Consider the following 20850-nt stretch of genomic DNA (forward strand, 5'->3'; position numbering starts at 1 on the left):
GTGGCAATCACAGAAGAATTTTTTTTCATGCACTAGACTATTGCTTCCCACAAAAATTTAATAGGTTGCTAAATGTCTTCCATTTTGTGGCTGATGACAGAGTGCAGAGTCACCTGGGAGTTTCTGAAGTCTACTCACTGATAGACATACAATACGGCTCCCTAACATTTACAGGAACTTTGGCCAGGCAGACGCCCTCCATTTAAATAAACCACATTTGACTCTTGCCCATCCTAGTCTGACAGTTGGCAGCCATTCTGCTGCTCAGTAGAATAAAAATGGCTTAATACTGCTATTAGCAAAAATGAGAAAACTAGTGTCAATGCTCTTCATATTTCCATTACTTTTTGGCTGACATTACATATGGCAGATCGAAATTCATTCTCCTTCTATTACAGTGACACAATTGCATAATAAAAATAAATAGTTTGTGGCTTTACAGCAAAAATGAGTCAAAACCACACAAAAAGGGCCACTTAATGGTTGTGAAGATTCATTTAGAAGGACTAAAACTTCAAATTCATCATCTTAGAGAGCTGAGGTAGGTCCCCTTCCCATTATTTCTGCAATTTATCCATTAAGTCTATTTCTAAATTCTGTGAAAGTTGAATAAATCTTTTTTACAAGGAACTTTTAAAACTGCCCTCTAAAAAAGCTTGAACCATAAGCAAACAGTTGGAAAACATCAAATTAAATATAAATAGCTTAAGTTGGGTGTGTTTTTCTTTTAAAGGAAGGTAAGTTGTTTTGAGACTACTGTAAAAATTTTTCACACCACCTTATTAATTTATGTACTTGAAATCTTCCAAAAGCAATTTTCTATAACAGTATGTTAAAAACTATTGTCCTCTGTAAATGACATGTATAGCTCCCCAAAAATGACTTCAAAAGCCACTTGAAGAAGAACACTATACAACAGAGCCAGGTAATAACAGAGACAGAAGTCTTCTAAAATAACCCTACTCTTAAAATAAATCAGGGTAGTTACCAGTATCACAAAGATTTTTCTGAATTTTTAATTTAAAATCTTTCACTTATAAGCACAATGTAAACAAAATACTTTTATTAGGTGACTAATGAAGATAATTAACATTAAACAAAGTGGCTCTTGTCATGATTGTGCAGTTCTGACTACTGTTTAGTAGTCAGAAGACGAAAACTTCACCTTGATCAAGTAGAAAACGCTTCTCAGCTAACAGTAGGAGTTTCTCTGAGCTATTCTGGCCCCTTGCTTGCTTTCGGTCATAGCTCTTCTCTTCTTCTCTGTTGGCTCAGAAAAGGTTTGGGGGGTTTCACCTCTGCTTCATTTCTTAGTCCACGTTAACTTGATGTCTAAGTAGCTATTGGAGACCTCAGCTACGCTGAAAGAGCAGGAATCTTTTGAAGGCTATATGACTACAGACCACATGGTCGCTGATGGAGGAGAGAGAAGAAAGTGGAATGGGTTCCTTTGGTTATGAAACCTGTAACTGAGGAAAACCTGACTCTTTCCAACACTTGCTTATTATTCCAGGCTGCAACCTCTATACTTTTCTTTCCAAATGTATACTCAGACAGATGCTAGCAGACCAAGCCACCAGCCACAGTTTTATCGTGTATAATCTTATTTTATTATTCTCAACAGCCACACACATTTTAACCTAATTTTGGTACTTGCTGTTGTAAATGAGTTTTAGAAGCTAATGTTTTGTAAAGTGAAGATGTGCAGATATCCCAAATGACATTATACTTCTTTCCAATGCTAGTAAACCAAGATACGGGATGCTGAAATCACATTAGATTGAAATGAAACACTAACGCAGCAAGCAAAGGGCATTCATACTGTTTAGCTTTAAGCATTTAACATAGGTGCCTAAGGCTGGAAATACGGGTGGTGAAAAATGTGCAGGTAAGAAACCCCTTTCCTTCAGCTAGAAATGGAGACAGCTCTTCTAACCTTCTCAGGGTCAAATATAAGCACCAAATGCCATCTGAGCCCCCCTGCGACATCTCCTTGGTCTCCCTCAGTTAAAGATGAACCTGGATTGCTCCTGTCTCCTGTGTCATACCTCTCAGGTCCAAGTGGATGTGTCAGACCCCTCCGGCATCTCAAATGGCTCTATAAAAGCCTAAAGGTTGGGCAGTGGATTAAGGCCTTAAGCAACGTAAACAACATTAAACTGTCTGACCAATAGTTCAGAAACACCCAAAGACATTACACATCCTGCTTCAAGATCTGCTGAATCAATAAATTCATTTATAACGTTTCCATCAGAGGAGAAAAATAATGAGCATGGCAGAAATACTAGCTCAGAATGAACAACATGTTTATAGACAAACAACCTCAAAATAATTTTAGCAAACAAGTTAACTAATTTTCCCATAATTTTTTTCAGAAAACTCATCCTGCATTTAGAGAATAAATGCAGTGAAAGGTTTCTCAAATTCTCCATACCTAAGAAAGAATTTCAATTTCTGATTTAATGCCAAATTAACTTCAGCATCAACTGGGAACACTGCCTTCTCCTCCAGCAGAGTTGCTAAGTAACCACAGCATTTTCTGCCCAAGACGGGTCAGGGATAAGGGTTAGTAAAATTCTTAAGCAGTTTAAACATTATCAAAGGAAAAAATTATTTACTATACAAGGTAATGATGTAAATAATCTAGTAGAGAAGTGGGGCTAATTGCAGTTGGGAAAATTTTCACTTACAGAATTCTGAAGATGTTTATTTTAAATGTGCAATTGCGTCTTCCAAAGAAACAGTGCAATAACATTCAAGATTTTATCAACAGACTGCAAAAATCACTTCTGGCAACTTCTCTGTATCAGCAATGAGATGGCCTAGATACCCTGACAGCTCCTCTTTAAAAGCTTTTGTTTCCATGACAAGGCCTCATCACAACAGCAGAGATAAAGCATTAAAGAAAACTGATAGGGCAAACAGAAGGTTACACTGCTTTTCTTTCTCCCAAACTGCTATTATTTCTCAAAGACCTTCCTTGTCTTCCAGGTATATTACTCTGCCTTTTTTTAATATGAAAAAAGCTTTCCTGTTAGATATGTTTGGATTGGGTACACTTCTTACCGTGTATCTATGGTATACCACATGCTGATACTTTATACACGCTTCATTGATGTATTACTTATCTGATACGTTAGCAAGCATACTGATGTACAGCTGGTTTTGATTTTCTAATATCCCAAACTCCCCTGCATACTTTCTTTGTTTCTTTCCTTCATCATCTGCTTTTCCTTTCAGCAACACCATGTGTACATTGCAGCATGTTGGAAGAGACATCATGTTATTTTTTTTTATAGCTTTGGATACTCTGGTGGTTATCTTGCCACCACGAAACCTAATCTTTTAAGTGTTCAAAAGGTAATAGTCTGTCTTTAGACAGCTAAAGTTGTTCACTCAGCCAAAAAGCGTGCACTTACTAAAGTGACAGACAGACACTAAAGTATGAAGTATTGCCAATGATTTACAAATAAACTGCTTGCATCTGTAGAACTTCTGTAAAATGTTGCATTTTATTTTTTTTTTTTGTTGTTGGGGCATAAACAGCATTACAGCAAGCCCTAATTAAGGCATTAAGAAATATTAAATGCGGGAATGAAAGTTTAGACATGGTAGAAGGCCAGCAGGTAACACAATGCAGTAATTTTCGGCACCCTCTTATTCTGTTGCTATAGAGAATTTCTCCTGGTGATGGGCACCCTTGAATCCAGGGGTAAACCTGTACTTACACAACACAAGAGTTTCTTGATCAGTACAGCCTTCTCCAAGGCCCTGAAGTCACAGGTAACAATCACAATCCAATTAACATTTATCTTCTTGCATGAGGAGTTTTGATCCTCTCCAGAAGGAGCAGTCTTAGAAAATCATCAATGCACCAGTATTTCTTATAACAAGTTTTAATAATAATCTTAAAGTATCTTTTTCTTCATGCTTTTTAATAATATGAGAGCAGAAATGTTTGTGAAAGCTATGAAGACACTGAACAGAAGCTCAGAAGTTGCCTAAAAATGTATGTATAAATTTCTTCCCTTTGCCAGTGCTCTCCATTATAATATGGAAGGCATAAATGACAATAATGGAGAAGGATAGTCTTGGAACTTGGACACTAGGCCCCCCATATCTAGGCAGTTTCTGAATCACCCCCTGGAAGTGTATCTCTGTCTCCATCACCTACACAGGGAATCCCTGACAGGAGCCTCCTAATTGAAAAACCTAACTTGGCACCTGAAGTTGTGCATGTGTGTGGGCTGGGGTTGCAACAGGATCAGCAGACACATGACGGATGAATTACACACACAGCCTTCATGAGGCAATGGCCAGTAACCAAAAGGATACAAAAAACTCCCTTTGGTGTCAGAATCCAGCAGAGCAAAGCCAAAAGAGATTCCCATGGTGGGTCAGTACCTTGAGATAGCCCATGCAGAGGGTCTGCAGCAGCATTATTAACAGCAGATAGTCTGAACATGGTCTCGCTTGGGTAGCTTGTCTTCAGCTACTCCTGCCAAACCTCCTTTTGCTCCAGGAATGCTGCCTCCCTACTGCTCTTTGAGGACATATCTGATCCCAGGGGCTGCTCTACAGTAGGGACTGAATAAGCCCTTGGATAAAGTTGGCAACTAAGCCCACTCCTTCTGAAGTGCTTTGAAGCAAGTACAAGAAAGTACATCTGCTTTAATGGGCATGAGAACTATCAACCTGGGGTAGAAAATGAGTGCCCCTAGCCCCTTGCCGCTTTTAAAAAAAATGTATTTATTTTAGATGGAGCCTCTCAGGAAATTATTTAGGGTGACTTTATTAGCTAAGTGACAACCAGAAGCATACTAAGAACGCGTACTAAAAAGGAAGACACTTATTAGTAGGAGAGTAACTCCTTTTCCAAGGGCTGATAGTAACCAAACCCCTAAATGATTGGTAAAAATCAATCAGGTTCTGCACCAGTACACAATGAGTCAGCTAGAGCAACTGCCCTGTAACACCTCCGGATGGAAAAGCCTTCCTTCACATCCTGAAATCAGTCAGTCAGTCAGAAGCTCGGTGTTCTTAGTTAACTCATTTGCTGCAAATCAAGGAAGCCAACAAGTAGCCATGTTTTGGACTGATTGAGGATGATGGTGTTTTTCTTTCTTGAAGAGGGAAGCAAGCACCCAAACGCTATGCAGATGAAGATGCATGAGCAATGCAGCATGAAAAACTATGCATGATGTACTTTAAATGCCAAGAGCCAGTGCAATCAGTCACATGAAATAATGCGTCAAAACTTCTAATGAGAGAAAAGGAGGCAGTTAAACCCAACAGAAATTCATTACAAAGCTGCTAAAGGTCAGCCTCTAAATTTACAACAAGTCATACATTAAAGAGTGGCACACTGGTGCTGATCTTGGACCCACTGCTGATCTGTCTGCGCTCACTCAGAGCAAACATTGAGCAGACATCACCTGCACTGCACGCAAACTTCAGCTGTGACTGCAGATAACCAGCACCCCTCAGCAGCTGGCCTACAGCCCTTCACCAGAAAAGGCTTTCCACCAGTTTTAAGACCTGCCTACCACAGCACAGTATCCTGGAACAAGGGAAATGACCCTATCTTCTGAAACAGAGATAATAGAGAGGCACTTCTCTTCACCACCCAAACTGTGTTTTCAAATTCCAGATTTTGAATATTATAAATCACTGCTTTACATTTAACATTTGCCTTCATGACAAAAGACTCACATTGTTCACCCGTTGCCTTCATGTGCACAGAAATGTCACCATGCATTAAGAAACAAAAGGTGAACACTTTCTGCCACCTCGCTTCTACAGACCTGTCATCGGTTTGCCTTCTACCCAAAGCAGCCAACCCAGAGAGCAAACGCACTTTTCCCACCACCAGCAATAATGCTGCCAAGAAAATTAACACATTCCTTGTTTCATCCTGTGCTTTTTGGGTTGTTAGCAGAGTCCCTGTATTATTTACTTTTAGAGAAGTAGCTACTGACAGTTCTGCTTGCACATTTTTTGCAGAATGCTTTTATTATTTTCTCCACAAGTTAACATGCACATTGAGAACACCAAAGTGTACAAACCCCATTACCTAACAGTGAAGTGTTTCCTCCCCTTGCACACAGTTCATGGCATAACAGCTTTTAGATTATAACTTTTATAATACAAAATAATGCCTGAAGAAGCCTTCTTTTGCAAGTTTAAAAAAAAAATTAAAAGTGCTTACTTCCTTTGCAGGCAAGCATCCAAATTAAAAATATTTTTTCTCAAGAAAGATTGATCTCTTTGCAATGGAGCTACCTTTCAAGAACATCACTGAGAAAAATATTATTTTGTTTTGCTCACAGAGGAACACAAATAACTTTAGCTTTACAGGGAACAGGAGAAAGCAAACATTACTGCTCCTTTCAAGATATAGGAGGACAGGTTTATTAGAATGCTTTATTTTTAGAAACATGATTTTTTTTTCCCAGTTCATTAGAGGAGATTTCAGGGCATGTAATAAGCTAAGAAACTCAGAGAAGCTGCAAACACTTGTATTCAGTGGAATCTTTACAGAGTGACCACTGACTGCTTATTTGTGCAGAAACCTTTTTTTTTTTTTCGCTGATGATATTTCCTACTTAATGGTTTTCAAGTGATTGAAAAAACAAAAACATAGAGGAACTCGGGTCAATATCTATCCCATGCTTTATCCGCTGATGATCTGCCAAAGTTTGTTAGCTGGCTAGAGTGTTTGCATATACACTCTCCATTAATTTTATTGGAAAGGAGCAAAGGGACAAATAATTAATTATAAGGAACACTGGGCTCTGAACATCTCACCCACAGCATTTCTTAATATACTACTTTTAGTTAAATAGAGCTGTTCTCAGTTTTGCTTCCTGTGTAACACTTAATAACTTGTAGTCAAAATACAAAATATCCTAAGGCATATTAGAATCTACAGTTATGTTCACTAGCATACATCTGCCTGTAATAAATTTAATTAGATTTGTATTATGCAATAAACGGAATGGGCATGAACTAATAAATAGAGGGAAAAAATGGGCATGAACTGATATATAGAGAAAAGAGTGAAAAAAACCCAATAATATATTTGAGTAAAGAGAAGTACAGTCTACTGTATATTAACAGGAATTAAATTCTTACCTTTGTTATTGTATACATCTAGATAGTTTGGTGCTGAAAAAATTGTGATTAGTGAAGGGAAGCCTGTTGTTTGGCTTTTCCTGTACATACGATACCTAGAAGGAAAGACAAGATACTAATTGTTGTCCAGTGTTGTATGTATATTTGTCACTGACCAAATATAGCGCAAAAATACCTACTACATTACTGCACTGACTGTTTACAAATGTCAAGACAGAAAAACGTGCATATGGGCTTTTTAAAGCCATGGAAAAAAAGATCTCCTGCAAGCTTAGGCTTATTCATTATATCAATTTGGGATGGCCAGGGATCCACACCATGTTTGAAAGCTCTTTGCCTGAAATTTAGTAAGCCAGAGGTGGTTTTTATTACGAATTTGCTCAGTACCCATCCCTGGAGCCAGGTGGCCTCTATGCGTGTGCACCCCAGGACATTCCCAGACTTTCCCTCTGTGGGACTGTGGGTGAAGGTGAGCACCACCATCTGCCTTGGAGGGGCACGGTACTGCCTTCAGAAGAGGAGTGCATATCCTCCATGACCCTGCAGCTGCCTGCCCTCTCTGGGCATGCAAGTGACAGCAAGGCCAGGGGAGACGGAAAGTATACGAAGGGGATGGGAAACAAAGGGTCCAATATTTTCAGTGCTGTGTCTAATCTCATCCAGTCTATTAGCCAGTTTAATGCTTGCAAGTTTTCATTACCTTATGAAAAATAAAAGGCTTATTGGACCAACATATAATCAATCAAGCATTAAACCTGTAAGTGATTGGAAGCAAACCAGCCACACTGTACTTTTGTCTTACTAAAACATAAGTAACACCAAATACTGCTCTTCAGTCTTCAGCTACAAGAAACTGGCAATCATCCACAATGGTTGCACTGAAATAATTGTATAGTTTCAATACAATGCCTTCTACAAAATTTTATTTTTCACCGTTTATTAGAAAGCAATACTACAAAAATGAAATTTTCTTACCCTTGGGTATTGCATGCCAGTTATTTTTGGCAGAGTAATAGCTTGCTTTTAATTGCATTGACGTTTTTAAGTATGTGATAATTCAAACATGCAGAATAGCTTTTTATATGCATAGCAAATATCGACCTCATTCCTACAATCTTGCTACTTTATCTTTTATTACTATTCAGGTTGGATAAAGTTTCTACCTCCAAATAAACACATTAATAATTTATGCAAGATATGCAAAGTTATTTATTCAGATACCAATCCTTCATTAAAATCTCACAAGTATGGTACATTTCAATGAATAGATAATTTTTAATAATTTTTTGAAGTGACATAAAAAAAATTCTATCTTTACAATGGCAATAGTTTCATGAGGGAACCATCAACACCACTTGGTGCTTGGTCTGGATTGTTTTTGCACACTGTCTTAATAAACTCTTTGAATTCATTAATAATACTCCTGAATGAAATAATTTTTGGCTATTGAGTTCCATAAGTTTATTCTTCTTGATAAACGAGTAGGCCCAGAAGTTTCAGATAGGTGTGAAAGACTTAAAAGGTGACAGTTCTGGCCTTCATGAGCCAAATCACTTCCCAAGTATTATGGCAATCAGTGTGTCAGAAGTCTCAGGCACATTTGCAAAACTTCTTTTTCTGACCTGAATTTGTTTTCCAACCCAAGTTTGGCATTCAAATAACTTTTAGCCATTTTATGCCACTTAAAATCACAAAGGCTAAGTAAGTGGGATATAATGAGGATTCATTAAGTCCTGTAATTCAGTAATAATCTTGTAAAAGACTTTCTAATGCCAGTGTATGTATTTATAGCATTAATAAAAAGTGATAGCTCTTGCAACTTAATTTTCAGTTTTTCAGTTCATTTTTACCCAGTTGTTCTTTCTTTCCTTGCTCTGTTTGACAATGGTAAGCCATTATTCATTATTAGTGCCCCCTCTTCACAGATACTTACCCAGCATCCTGGGCTTCATGAGCTCGGAGTATAGATAACAAGTTATTGTGCTGTAGGAATTCACATACAGCAGGGTAACTGTTGGAAGAAAATAATAACACCTGTTATGACATTATCAGAAGCACCACATTTAGCTTTTCAAAAAATGTTTCATCCAACATGCATCATTCATGAAATCAGCCCCTGCTCTGCAGGCAGATTTCAGTAGAGACAACACTAGCAGCAGCACTTTTTTTAATCCCACCCATAACTGCGTGGAGAGGAACTCTGGAAAGTTGCAATTCATTACATAACAATCTCCCTATTGCTTGTCAGAAAGAAAGTAATTTATTTGATTATACTTTAAGATTCAATGTACTCTGAAAAAGAAAAATGGGATACAATGGTTGCTTGCAACAGAAAACCTCCTCGCCCACTAACTACAGTATGCACAGGCTGCTTATGGACACCAGATAATAAGGTGATGTGCAGAAAGAGAGGGAGAAAGACAGAACGAAGAAAGTCAAATCAATCTCCAAACTGGAGACGTTTCATCATCTGAACTTCATCTCCTTGATAAACAAGAATTATCTTTCCCCTTGGCAATTTAAAATAAGTTCTATGACTTCTGAAACCCCAAAAATGTGCCCATTGAATACATCCTTCCAAGACATGTTCTGCTGTATGAGTGAAAACAGAATCATTAGGTGAAAATGGCAATAAAGGAATCTCTATCATATTTTTCACTGCACGTGGACGATGTTGCTTTCATGGAGAATGGAGGAGCCCTTTCTTACAACCTCAGCACCATGAAAACCATGCTTGCTGTTTAAAGACACTAAACACATGGAAATCACATACAAGAAAAACAAAACAGCATAACCTGAATGCAGTTTTGACAGCACATGTGTGAAATATTAAGTTTTCAGAGAAAAGCTACTTAAAATGATACTTAAATAAGTGTTATAGAACTTAAAATTACTCCATTTTGTTTCTTTCAAAAATAACTTTTGTTTTTCCTGTAATGACTGTTTTCTTCTTGCTTTTAAACCACTGATGACTCTCCATGCCTGTACTGAAGGATAACAAGCATGATGGCCACCTATCACTTCAAGACAGGAAGCAAACCCTCTCCTCTCGTGTCATTAGTAATTTAATACAGAACCCAAGAAAGCCAAAACTTCCTGGCTTCCCCTGTCAAAGGTCAACTGTAGCAAGAGCAAAACAGAACAAAGAACATGCATGCAAGAGAGTAAAGGAGAAGTGGTGTTGGAATAAAAAAGACTTCACAGATTTGGCAAAACCTTACCAGGCCACTTAAAAATATCTAAGGGGTGGGAAAGAGTCTTTATTCAGATGACACTGAGAGCTCTCCCCTTTTCTCCCTCTTCAGGCCAGTTGTGTACAATTTGTTTTGCCTCATCCAGATTTATTTCCCACCCTTGAAACCAAGCAATCATTCAGCTGACTGCTTTGTATTTCATGACCTTTCATCAGGGTAGGAAGTGGGCGCCCCTGCAAGGTAGCAGGTGGCCTCACCCACCCCTGGAGTTCCGTGACTGTCTGAAAGGCACTTCTGAATTTAACGTTGCTCACTGGCAAGGATGCAGCATGGTATTGGCTCCGTTCTCGCTAGCAGCTTAAAGGAGGTGCATTTAAAACATTAAACCTGGGGAGAAACCAAGTGTTACTACCTCCTGTCACTATCTGAATTTAGTTGAGGTTGCCTGCACATCAGCAGCAAGACAAGCTGGCCAGGCACCCGCGTTTGAGTTGTTACTCTCCTGCGCCCCTTTGTCTGACTGAGTCTGACCAGCTCCAAAGCCGATGCGGTGGAGAGGCAGGCTGGCATGGGTGGAGATTTGGGCAACCTTCCAAGTGCAGCCTGCCCCTGAGCAACATCTGACCTGAGACCGGGACCGGGACACAGATTTTCCTGGATTTGAGGCCCAGGATGTGACATGCAGATGTTATAATTCCCTGTTCTCATTGCTGGACAAGTTGGAGAGCAACAATCAAAAAAAATCAGAACTGGTAGCAAAAGGTGTAAACCTCACATAGCAGCTCTGAAATGTCACCTGATGGCTGTAGAAAAAGAAAAATAGACCCTGCATTAACATCCATTCACCATGTTTATTTTCCACTAGCAATTCAACTCTCCCACAGTTCAAGTAATACAACAGCCAAAAAGGCTTAAAGAAGGAAATACAAGGTGTTGGGGAAGACACTAAGGCATCTCCATGATCACTTCTGTGCTGGTTCTGCAGTACGATGGGCTCGCAGTGTGCCTGTAAATAACACAAACAAGACTACAGAGTCTCTGAATCTCCAAGCATAACTCACATACAGGTATTATGTTACAGGACTGTACATATTCTCAAAGACACTGGCAAGAGCAGACTGTTCTGCAATACCTTAGGGGCAAGATGCAGTTATACAGTAACACTGTTATGCAAAATGCTTAAGTAAAAGCTGTTGCTAAACACACCGAGGCAAGTAAAAGAAAAAAAAAAAAAATCTCAATTAAACATTATACAAAAGACCTGCTGTCCCAGCCATGATTTCAGGGACCACCTTCAGGGCGCCCTTGTAATCACTTAACAGCCCCATCAGTTTCTAACTTCATGCATGAAAGAGATGAAAATTTATGAAAAAAAAATAATGCAAAAGCTAATGCATCAGCTTCCTTCAGTTTATTCAAGAGAATCACTAGTTCTGGCTTCCAACATTCCTGGATATTTTGAAGCTGAAATGTCATTTGCAGCTAGAGGCTACAAACCCAGTAGAATGGTATATTTGGATTTAACCCATCTAGCATATATTCTCAGTTGCAGGTTTGGTATTTGGAATTGTCTAAAAAGATTGCCATTATAAAATAATTTCAATTCCCAAATTACGTGGGGTATCGTTTTGGCAACTGCAGTGATCTCAAATGCTGACAGGCTGCCATTCAAACCACTGGCAAATGAGAACTAATTTGCATACATTTCTTTTCATAATTAATTGTGACTAAATGTAGACTTATGGTACATTTTGTTTAGAAATTTTTACATTAACTTCTGAAAACTGGGGTCTATAATGAAAAATCTGATAGACAGTTGATTATGTTCATTATCAGTGCAGCTGCTCAAAATGTCTAGCCTATTACTTTTTTTTTCCATAGTATTCTTTTCACCCAGTGTTAAGTACTGCTTTTAAAGAAGATATAATGAGGTGGTAAAAAATGCTCCTAAATAGACATGATAGGTGGTTCTTTCCATTTCAAAGTACAGAAGTGGGGTTTTTTTTATTCTTAATTATCTTATTCTTCATAAATCCATGGAAAATAGACTTCTACTAGCAGAATTTGGCTGATTCTACAGGGCACACACCTAGAAAGGCAGAAATGCCACATACTGCTCTGTGCACACACACACAAAATCTGGCTGACATCTTTTCTCCTAAGTGAATAGCACTGCATCTGTAACGAGCAAGCACTCATATTACCTAGACCACTACAACCCATGAGCAGGCTAACTAGATATTTTATTTCAAAAAAGGCAAAGCAACTCTCAGGCATTTTTCTTCAGCTACTTGTTGAACCGGGGGCTGGGGAGAAGCAAAGTTTTCAATGTACGCAGCTATTACATACACTATACCAGTTGTGACAATAAATACAGGGCTTTAATTCACAGCACTTTCATAACATCAGTTTGCTCCTGTCCAAATGTAGTTTCATATTAAACAATATTCTTCAACACAAAAATACATCCCCTCCAGGTAAACAGCAGTAAATCCTGCAAAATGCCAATAAAACAGAGATTATGGCAAAGGTTATCAGAAACAAGCTTTTACAGAAAAGGCCTCTGCTTGGAAATTTTTTTCTAATCTTTCTAATGAAAATTATCATCTTGTAATCAAATTCCTTACTAGCTACCCTTCCAGAAACACTCTCCTCCTTGCCCTGTTTTGCAGAACCCAGACTGTAATTCAGTGGAGCCAGAAATAAAGCAGTTGGCCAAGAGGGAAAACAAACAAACAGAAACCCCCCCACACAGCAGGCTTTTCCAGAATGACCCAGCCTTCTGCCTGCGCTTCATGTGTCATGCTGAATCACGGAAGAGCCATGACTCACGGAGAAAACAAAATACCCCACTGCTAAGCTACAGAGATGTTATTCTCCATGGAGTATGTGATATTCCCTACTTCGGCATCCTTTTTTCAATTAAAATGCCTCATGCAGTTTACCACTTCTGAGGTCTCTTTTGCCTGATCACTGATTACATCTACACAGTTCTGGAAGAGAAGCAATACTTTGCTAACATGAACCAAAATGGCAGATGTTTTCTAATTGCTCTTCCACCAATAACTGGAAAAACTGGATGGTTTAATCTAATTTTTTCATATCCTTCATCATACCATTAAAGCAGAGGCATGAATGCTTCTTTAAAAGAGGACATTTAAATTTAGCCCAACAGCATCTCTAAGATTACATGCACATATAAAAACAGATTTTCAGCAAAGCATATTGGCCTCACACAACAGTCTCCAAAGGGCAAAGGCAAATGCTTTTGCTGTTCTGCTGTCCTAGGCAGCTCCCAGCACATCTCTTTCCACCTGCTTTTTCTTGCCCTAAGCTGTGCTGTCTGCAGAGCTGCACTGCGAAGAGAAGCAGGGAACTGCATGGTATTAGAACGAATAAACACATATCTTTTTTGCAGAGTCATTCTTTTAAAATTGGATGTGTTCCCAGGTCTGATGGAGCACACAAGCAATTCTACCAGTACAGCTGGGCAGATAATGTGAGGGCAGCAAAAAAGCTTCTGGCCTGGGGGAAGGAAGAGTGGAAAAGTGGGCAAAAGAATCTGTTTAAAATGCTGCTACTGAAAAAGAAAAAAATAAAATTCATACAACTGTGCCTCACACCCTGAGGTGGAACACGCTACAGTCTTCAAAATCTTTTAGCAGACACTTCTCTAGTCCTTGCATACTCACAAACTTAACATGCATGTAAAGTAAACCACTGAAATGATGTGCTGGCAGGGCCAAAATTATTATTCTAGCCCAGAATATCTGTAAGGCCGAATCATTTCACTGCTATCCAAGGCTAGCAAATGAAGTTCTTCGAGCAGTCTGCAATGCTAGTCACTCCTGCCACTGCTAACCAATTCTGCCTTTGTTTTTTTGTTGGTTTTGAAAAATATAACAATGTAGTCAACAGCCAAACAGCTTTATAAAGCCCAACATGCCTTAAGAACTGATATTAAACTCACTAAGAAACCCCAAGAGGCTGGTGCACCATGCCTGTAGAAAACTTCCAAGTATCTGCTCTACTTCTGAGGCCATCCATTGACTTTGGCGAGGCTCATGACACACTCATGCTCTTGTTAACAGTCAGTAATTATCCAAGTCTCACAAATAAATGATCCCAGAAAGTGAGTGTTAAGCTTGCACATGTGCTTACCCCTGATAGGAAGCCCTGGATATACTTTATATAGGCTAAGACACTGCTACTTAACTCAGCGGTGGAACCAAACTCCTGATGTTATTTACCCTAGCTTTGACACAAAGGAAATGAAACTAACTGGGTGCGGATCCAAGTGCAATTTTTCACAGTTAGGACCATGCATGCTCATAGTAACTTTGTGTCAATGCGATGAAAGAACATTTTAATTCTTCACCCACCCAGTAAATCTTATGGGAATGATGACATTCCCCATCCTAGTGTGGCTTAGAAAGGAGAGAGTTTTCCCCACACCTCAACAATTGCCTAAACCTGCTTAGTATTAACTTACAGAGAGACAGCCATTATTTTCAGAGAGGAATAAAAGTCCATATGACTTTTTCGAGCTTTGCGATGACTGAAAGAAGTAATTTTCAAGATGGTAAGTAGCAGTATATCTTGCCAAGTCAGATACATTTCTTACAGAAATCTCTGAGAGTTACTGTACCACTAGTCCATGAAATAAATGCAGTAGGTCATTGGCAAGATCAGTACAACTAGCTAAGTGCAAATAAATATTCACTAAATAAATTCAAGGCAAACCCGGATAATCTGATAAAAAAAAGAGGAAAACTTCTTTACTAGCTGGATCAGCTGAAACATTGGGGGGGGGGGGGGCAGGGGGGAGATCACTCAGGGACAAATTCATTCCTCTTGTTGATAACTTTCCCTGAATATGACGTTATTTTGGGTAAGGATGAGAGAAAAGCTTCACTCAACTCATAATTAAACAACAATTTACACAACTAGTACTCCATTAATTATTTCTACTTTTTCATTAAATTGCATCAAACATGACCATGACCGCGAAGGACATACAACATTAAATTTCAGAAAGGAGAAATGAAATCTCATCACTCTTGCTCTTTGTTCACTTTAAGGTAGAGAACTTTATTAAAGTTCCAAGAATTACTTAAATTTCAGTTACTCTGCACTGTAGCATTGTACTATTGCTATTTCCAAGGATCCATAAATTTTGACAATCCACGCTGTGAAATGCTGATGAATGCAAAAGGCATACATTAAGCACTGACTCTTAGCACCCTTGAAAATTAAGCTGACTATTCTTTACATCTCTAAATGACAGGTTAGGCCTGTGGCTTCAAGATCTGACATTTTACAGTGCTAGCCATAACAGTGTCAAAAACTCTTACAAAAAAGGAATTTCTTGAAGATTTTTTATACTACTGAGCTGGAAAGTCCTGTTAACATGTTGCATGTACACAGTTAGAAAGCCACATTACTATTATTTTCCTCATAGCATTTTGTTACAGGAAATAACTTTAAATCAGAGAAAAGTGACTTGAAACTTGCCATTATAATAAACATGTCTGATAAAATGAAAGTTATTACACTTATTTTCTGCTATTAAGAGATCTTAATCACCTAGAAATCACTTTCCTGGCTCATGTGTGTGCCTGAAATGCTCCTGACCTTCCATTAAAATGCCCACTGCTACCTTTCTGGAAATGACTGAAGAAACTGAGAAGTTTTATTCACTGAAGAATAAACAAAGTCCATCCTATCAACAGACATTCTTGAAGGAGGACTGCATAATTCAGTCCTTCCTTTACCAGATGAGCTGGCTGTTTAGGGAAATTAGGACCTTTTCTCAGGCAGTAACTAGAAAAGGCAAGCAAAATTAGACATTGCACACCAATGGATACTTTTTTTGCCAGGGGTTATCATTAGGTAAGTAATTAGTGACCATACAGAGCAACTAGGTGCTTCTTTTAAGAGTAACACTTGCCCTTATGTAATCTCAGATAATGTGACTCCAACCTAGTCATCTGCTCGTGTTATTAAGCAGTTACATGTCCTTCACACGACCTGACAATTAGGTATCCTCCAAATATTTCCATTTTTCCTGAAATACACATTTTTCTGAATATGAATCAGGACACAGACTAGATCTGATATATTTTCAAGAGGAAACATATATATTTTAGGGAAATTTTATGGTAAAACAGTGACCTGGGAAAAAGAAAGCCTAAAATCTAGTTGTTCCAGTATATAATAAGCCCTGTATCTGAGTACATTGCATGTTTGCAAGGCTTTTCACTTTTATAAGAGAGGTTCATGAGGGGAAACTGCTATTACTCACTGTTTGCAGTGCCTGGGACTCCCAGGCATGCTGCAGCGTTTGGTGCTGTTGAGAGGAAGAGGAATGATTTTAGCCCTCCATCATAAGCCCATTTCTGCACAGATCAATTGTTTGCAACAGTTTGACACCTTCATTCATAATGAGACCAAACATATTTATTGAGCACCTTCCAGATGTTATCGATCTGAAGGCAGCGGTATTACTTGCCCATGAAAGGTGTGTGCCGGCAGCCCAGGCTGCAGTGCAAACCGCTTTGTCCTCAGCCCATCCCCACACTGCAGCAATTACAGCTCAAACAAAGGACTAGGAAAACTAAAGTCAAACCATCTGTTACCTTCCTGCTAATATTACCAACAAGGAGGTTGATTCTAGTGGCTGTGTCTCCTGATTACTGGTGGATTTGATTTGATTGATTTAGAATCATAGAATCATTCAGGTTGGAAAAGACCCTTGGGATCATCGAGTCCAACCATCAGCCCTACTCTACAAAGTTCTCCTCTACACCATATCCCCCAACATCTCATCTAAACAACCCTTAAACACATCCAGGGATGGTGACTCCACCACCTCCCTGGGCAGCCTATTCCACTGTCTGACCACTCTTTCTGTGAAAAATTTTTTCCTAATGTCCAGTCTGAACCTCCCCTGTTGCAGTTTAAAGCCATTCCCTCTTGTTCTGTCACTAATTACCTGTGAGAAGAGACCAGCACCAACCTCTCTACAATGTCCTTTCAGGTAGGTGTAGAGAGTGATGAGGTCTCCCCTCAGCCTTCTCCTCCTCAAACTAAACAGTCCCAGCTCCTTCAATTGCTCCTCACAGGATTTATTCTCCAGGCCCTTCACCAGCTTTGTTGCCCTCCTCTTCACTCGCTCCAGCACCTCGATATCTCTCTCATATTGAGGTGCCCAAAACTGGACACAATACTCAAGGTGTGGCCTCACCAGTGCAGAGTACAGGGGGACTATCGCCTCCCTACTTCTGCTGGTCACGCTATTTCTAATACAAGCCAGGATGCCGTTGGCTTTCTTGGCCACCTGGGCACACTGCCGGCTCATGTTCAGCTGCTGGTCGGTTAGAAACCCCAGATCCTTCTCTTCCAGACAGCTCTCCAGCCACACCTCCCCAAGCCTGTAGCGATGCATGGGGTGGTTGTGGCCCAAGTGCAGGACCTGGCACTTGGCCTTGTTGAAGCTCATCCCTTTGACGTTGGCCCACCGATCCAATCTATCCAAGTCTTTCTGTAGAGCCTCCTTATCTTCATGCAGATCGACATTCCTGCTTAACTTGGTGTCATCTGCGAACTTACTGATGATACACTCTATGTCCTTATCAAGATCATCAATAAAGATGTTGAACAGAAATGGTCCCAACACTGAGCCCTTTACTTTCGACATGTTACTGAACAGCTACAGGTCATCTATGTTCAAGGTGAGATTTTTAAGATAACTAGAAGAGCTGGATTACTCACTTTGCTGAGCTTGTTGGGAAAACTTAGACTTGTGTGTTGCTAGCATGGGCTGAAGTAGAACTGCTCCCTCCAGAAGGTTCAACAACATCTTAACATTTCAATCACACCTTCACATTCCTCTTAATTAAGATTTCACTGGATAAATTGCTCGTTTTGCCACTTAACCTCCTCCCCTGTCAGTTTTATTACTCTGGTGTCCTTGTAAGTTGTTCTTAACTACCGTAACCAAAAAAAAAAAGCAAGCCCAAATCGCCACACTGTCAGAGGAAGGTACAATGTAATCATCACTGCTGTTCATGAGGTAACACAGGCCCGTCCTATGATGAAGAGAGAATGGAAGTAGTGCTTGAGAGGTTCTTCATCACAAGCAAACCTAACAGGCTATCTTCTGCCTGGTGACCACAGGACTTGGTCTACAAACCAAGTCACCTACCACTGGAAACGGCAAAAGGCAGAACTGAGAAAAGGGAACCGTTCATTGCTTGCTTTGGTCTCCCTGTGCACTGCCAAAGAGGGGACAGTGGGTCATCCCCCAGCACCCAAGGAAATCCATTCCTTTAATGTACAAGGGAGAGAGACACAGAGAGAGAGAGAGAGAGAGAGAGAGAGAGAGAGAGAACACCCTATGGTTAAAGGACAATTACCACTTAGCAGAAAAGAAACAGAGAAGAAAGTTTTCTTTAAATAGTCACAAACCCACAGATTTGCTTTAGATGTCCTTCTATCCCCATTAATATTACTTTTTTCAGGAATACTCTCACAGTTATGTTTTACTAACAAACATCAATAGAAAGAAATAATTTCAAAGATTAATTACAACTTTATGTCTTTGCATTTAAGTCCATACATGTTTCTGCAAGCATGTTACAGGCACTTGTCTGCATTTCAGCTCTCAGCAAGTCCCATTTAACCAATGCTGTTCAAATCTTGAATTTCTTTGGAAGAACTATTCCCAAACATAAGAGTTTTATCAAACTGAGAGGAAAAAAAAGGTACCTGTGTGGGGGAAATCACAATTTTTATTTACCCTGCAGCGCAATCGGTAGTATGTTTTCCAATGCTGGCATCTTTCATTCAAAATTAAGTTCTAATTTTCAAACTAGAAATGTAGTTACCTACCCCTTTTTAAAAGTGATACATTCATTTCCTAACTTACAAGAACAGAAATAAGCAAAATACACAGGCTTTAGTGAATAAAACTAAGTCATTTAAGGGTTTCCCAGTTGTGGGTAAAAGCTAGATACAAATAAGCCAAACATGAATTTACCTGAAAACAAGGTAAGCCTGAAGAAAAAAGGGCCTAGTTATCTAAAGTAGTGCCACAAACTTCAAGCAAACATTTATACTGCAAAACGAGAACAAGATCACATACAGAAACCCATTCAAAGTAGTAAGAGTCACCTGTAGAAGTACGAGCACCCCCTGACTGTGTTGTGTGTAAAGTGTTCCTGAGTCTTCTCGTTTCCAAAGTCCTCCAATGGGTCTGACCACAGGATGTCGCACATAGGTCCATATGCAGGTGGTTCCTTGAATCGATCTAACTAAGAAAAATAGGAGACAAAGAAATACTAACTTCTTTCAACTATGTATCACAGAAACACTGAAGCAAAGTTATTATTTTTCATTCCATGGGTTGGCAAAGACCCAAAGCAATCTATTTTTCAGCTGTGGGTTGCTCTCAGCTTTAAAGCACTGGATTTTGAATAACAGTAGAACACTCCTCGCTGACACTGACAAAGAGAAGGAAGTGATATAACCAAAAATTAAGTGGATTCCCATTCTATGTGAATTTTTGTGTGCATTTTTTTTCCTTTTTCTACTGTTTTTTGAAAGCATTTCAGCTGACAAGAGATGATGGTATTTCTGTATTTCATGATTTTTCAAACATCATGGCACTTGATTTATATGAGGCACCTCAAGAAAAAAATACAATAGTTATTTCAAAGCAAGTTCCCATTTTGATTTAAATACATTTTCACAAAAAATTGTATTTAAATACCAAGACAACATCTCTGCATTACAGCATCTTGCCATGACATTCTTGTTGCTCTCTCAACCTTAACCCTAATTAAGATGCTAAAAACTTCTCTCTCTGCCTATTGGTATTAAAAAATTCAAATTATATAGAATCATACTGCAAATAAGACAAAGTACAGCAAAATAGGGAAATATAAAAAAATCAGTATTCCTCTTCAAGAATGCTTTAATATAAAAACACTCCTTGTTAAGATGGGCATATGAATCAGGCTTGCAGTCCGAAACATTCTCTAATCTGACCAGAAAGATCAAGTAATGTTTTAGTAGCATACCTAACATACCTTTTTTCGATCAAGTAATGTTTTAGTAGCATACCTAACATACCTTTTTTCGATCAAGTAATGTTTTAGTAGCATAACTAACATACCTTTTTTCCCTCCCAAAAAAAGAATTGGGTTTATATGTTTAACTGAGTGTTGGAAAAAGTTTTAATAAGAGACCTCTACAATTTTACCTTTGCGTCCTTGTCATGAAATATTCATAGCATACATACACTTCTAACTTATTGCAGCCCTCTACCAATTCTTGCTTTTGTAACTATAATTCATTTGAATTAAATAACAATTCATAAATATGCAAAGCCAATTCCTGCTGATTGCCAAAGATGAATAAACCTGCTAGTGGGAGGGGGGAAAAGTGAAGATGTTAATGACCCTAATCTAGAATCTGAGAACTAAACAGCTTTACTCTGCCATTATATTGTTGCAAAGCC

At 38.9% G+C, this 20850-nt stretch overlaps 1 protein-coding gene across 2 annotated transcripts in view; it reads right to left on the reverse strand.

Moving 5' to 3' along the window:
* Positions 1-20850, reverse strand: part of PPP3CA (protein phosphatase 3 catalytic subunit alpha) — a 204003-nt gene that overhangs the window by 26252 nt on the left and 156901 nt on the right. For both annotated transcript variants that reach the window (XM_074866824.1, XM_074866825.1), the window contains exons 6-8: positions 19503-19642; positions 9068-9145; positions 7135-7229 (exon numbers count right to left, since the gene is read on the reverse strand). In XM_074866824.1, coding sequence (XP_074722925.1) covers positions 7135-7229; positions 9068-9145; positions 19503-19642 — 313 coding nt within the window. The remainder of the gene's footprint in view (positions 1-7134; positions 7230-9067; positions 9146-19502; positions 19643-20850) is intronic.

This window comes from Strix uralensis, chromosome 4 (genome assembly GCF_047716275.1).
Source record: "Strix uralensis isolate ZFMK-TIS-50842 chromosome 4, bStrUra1, whole genome shotgun sequence".
Classification (NCBI taxonomy): Eukaryota; Metazoa; Chordata; class Aves; order Strigiformes; family Strigidae; genus Strix; species Strix uralensis.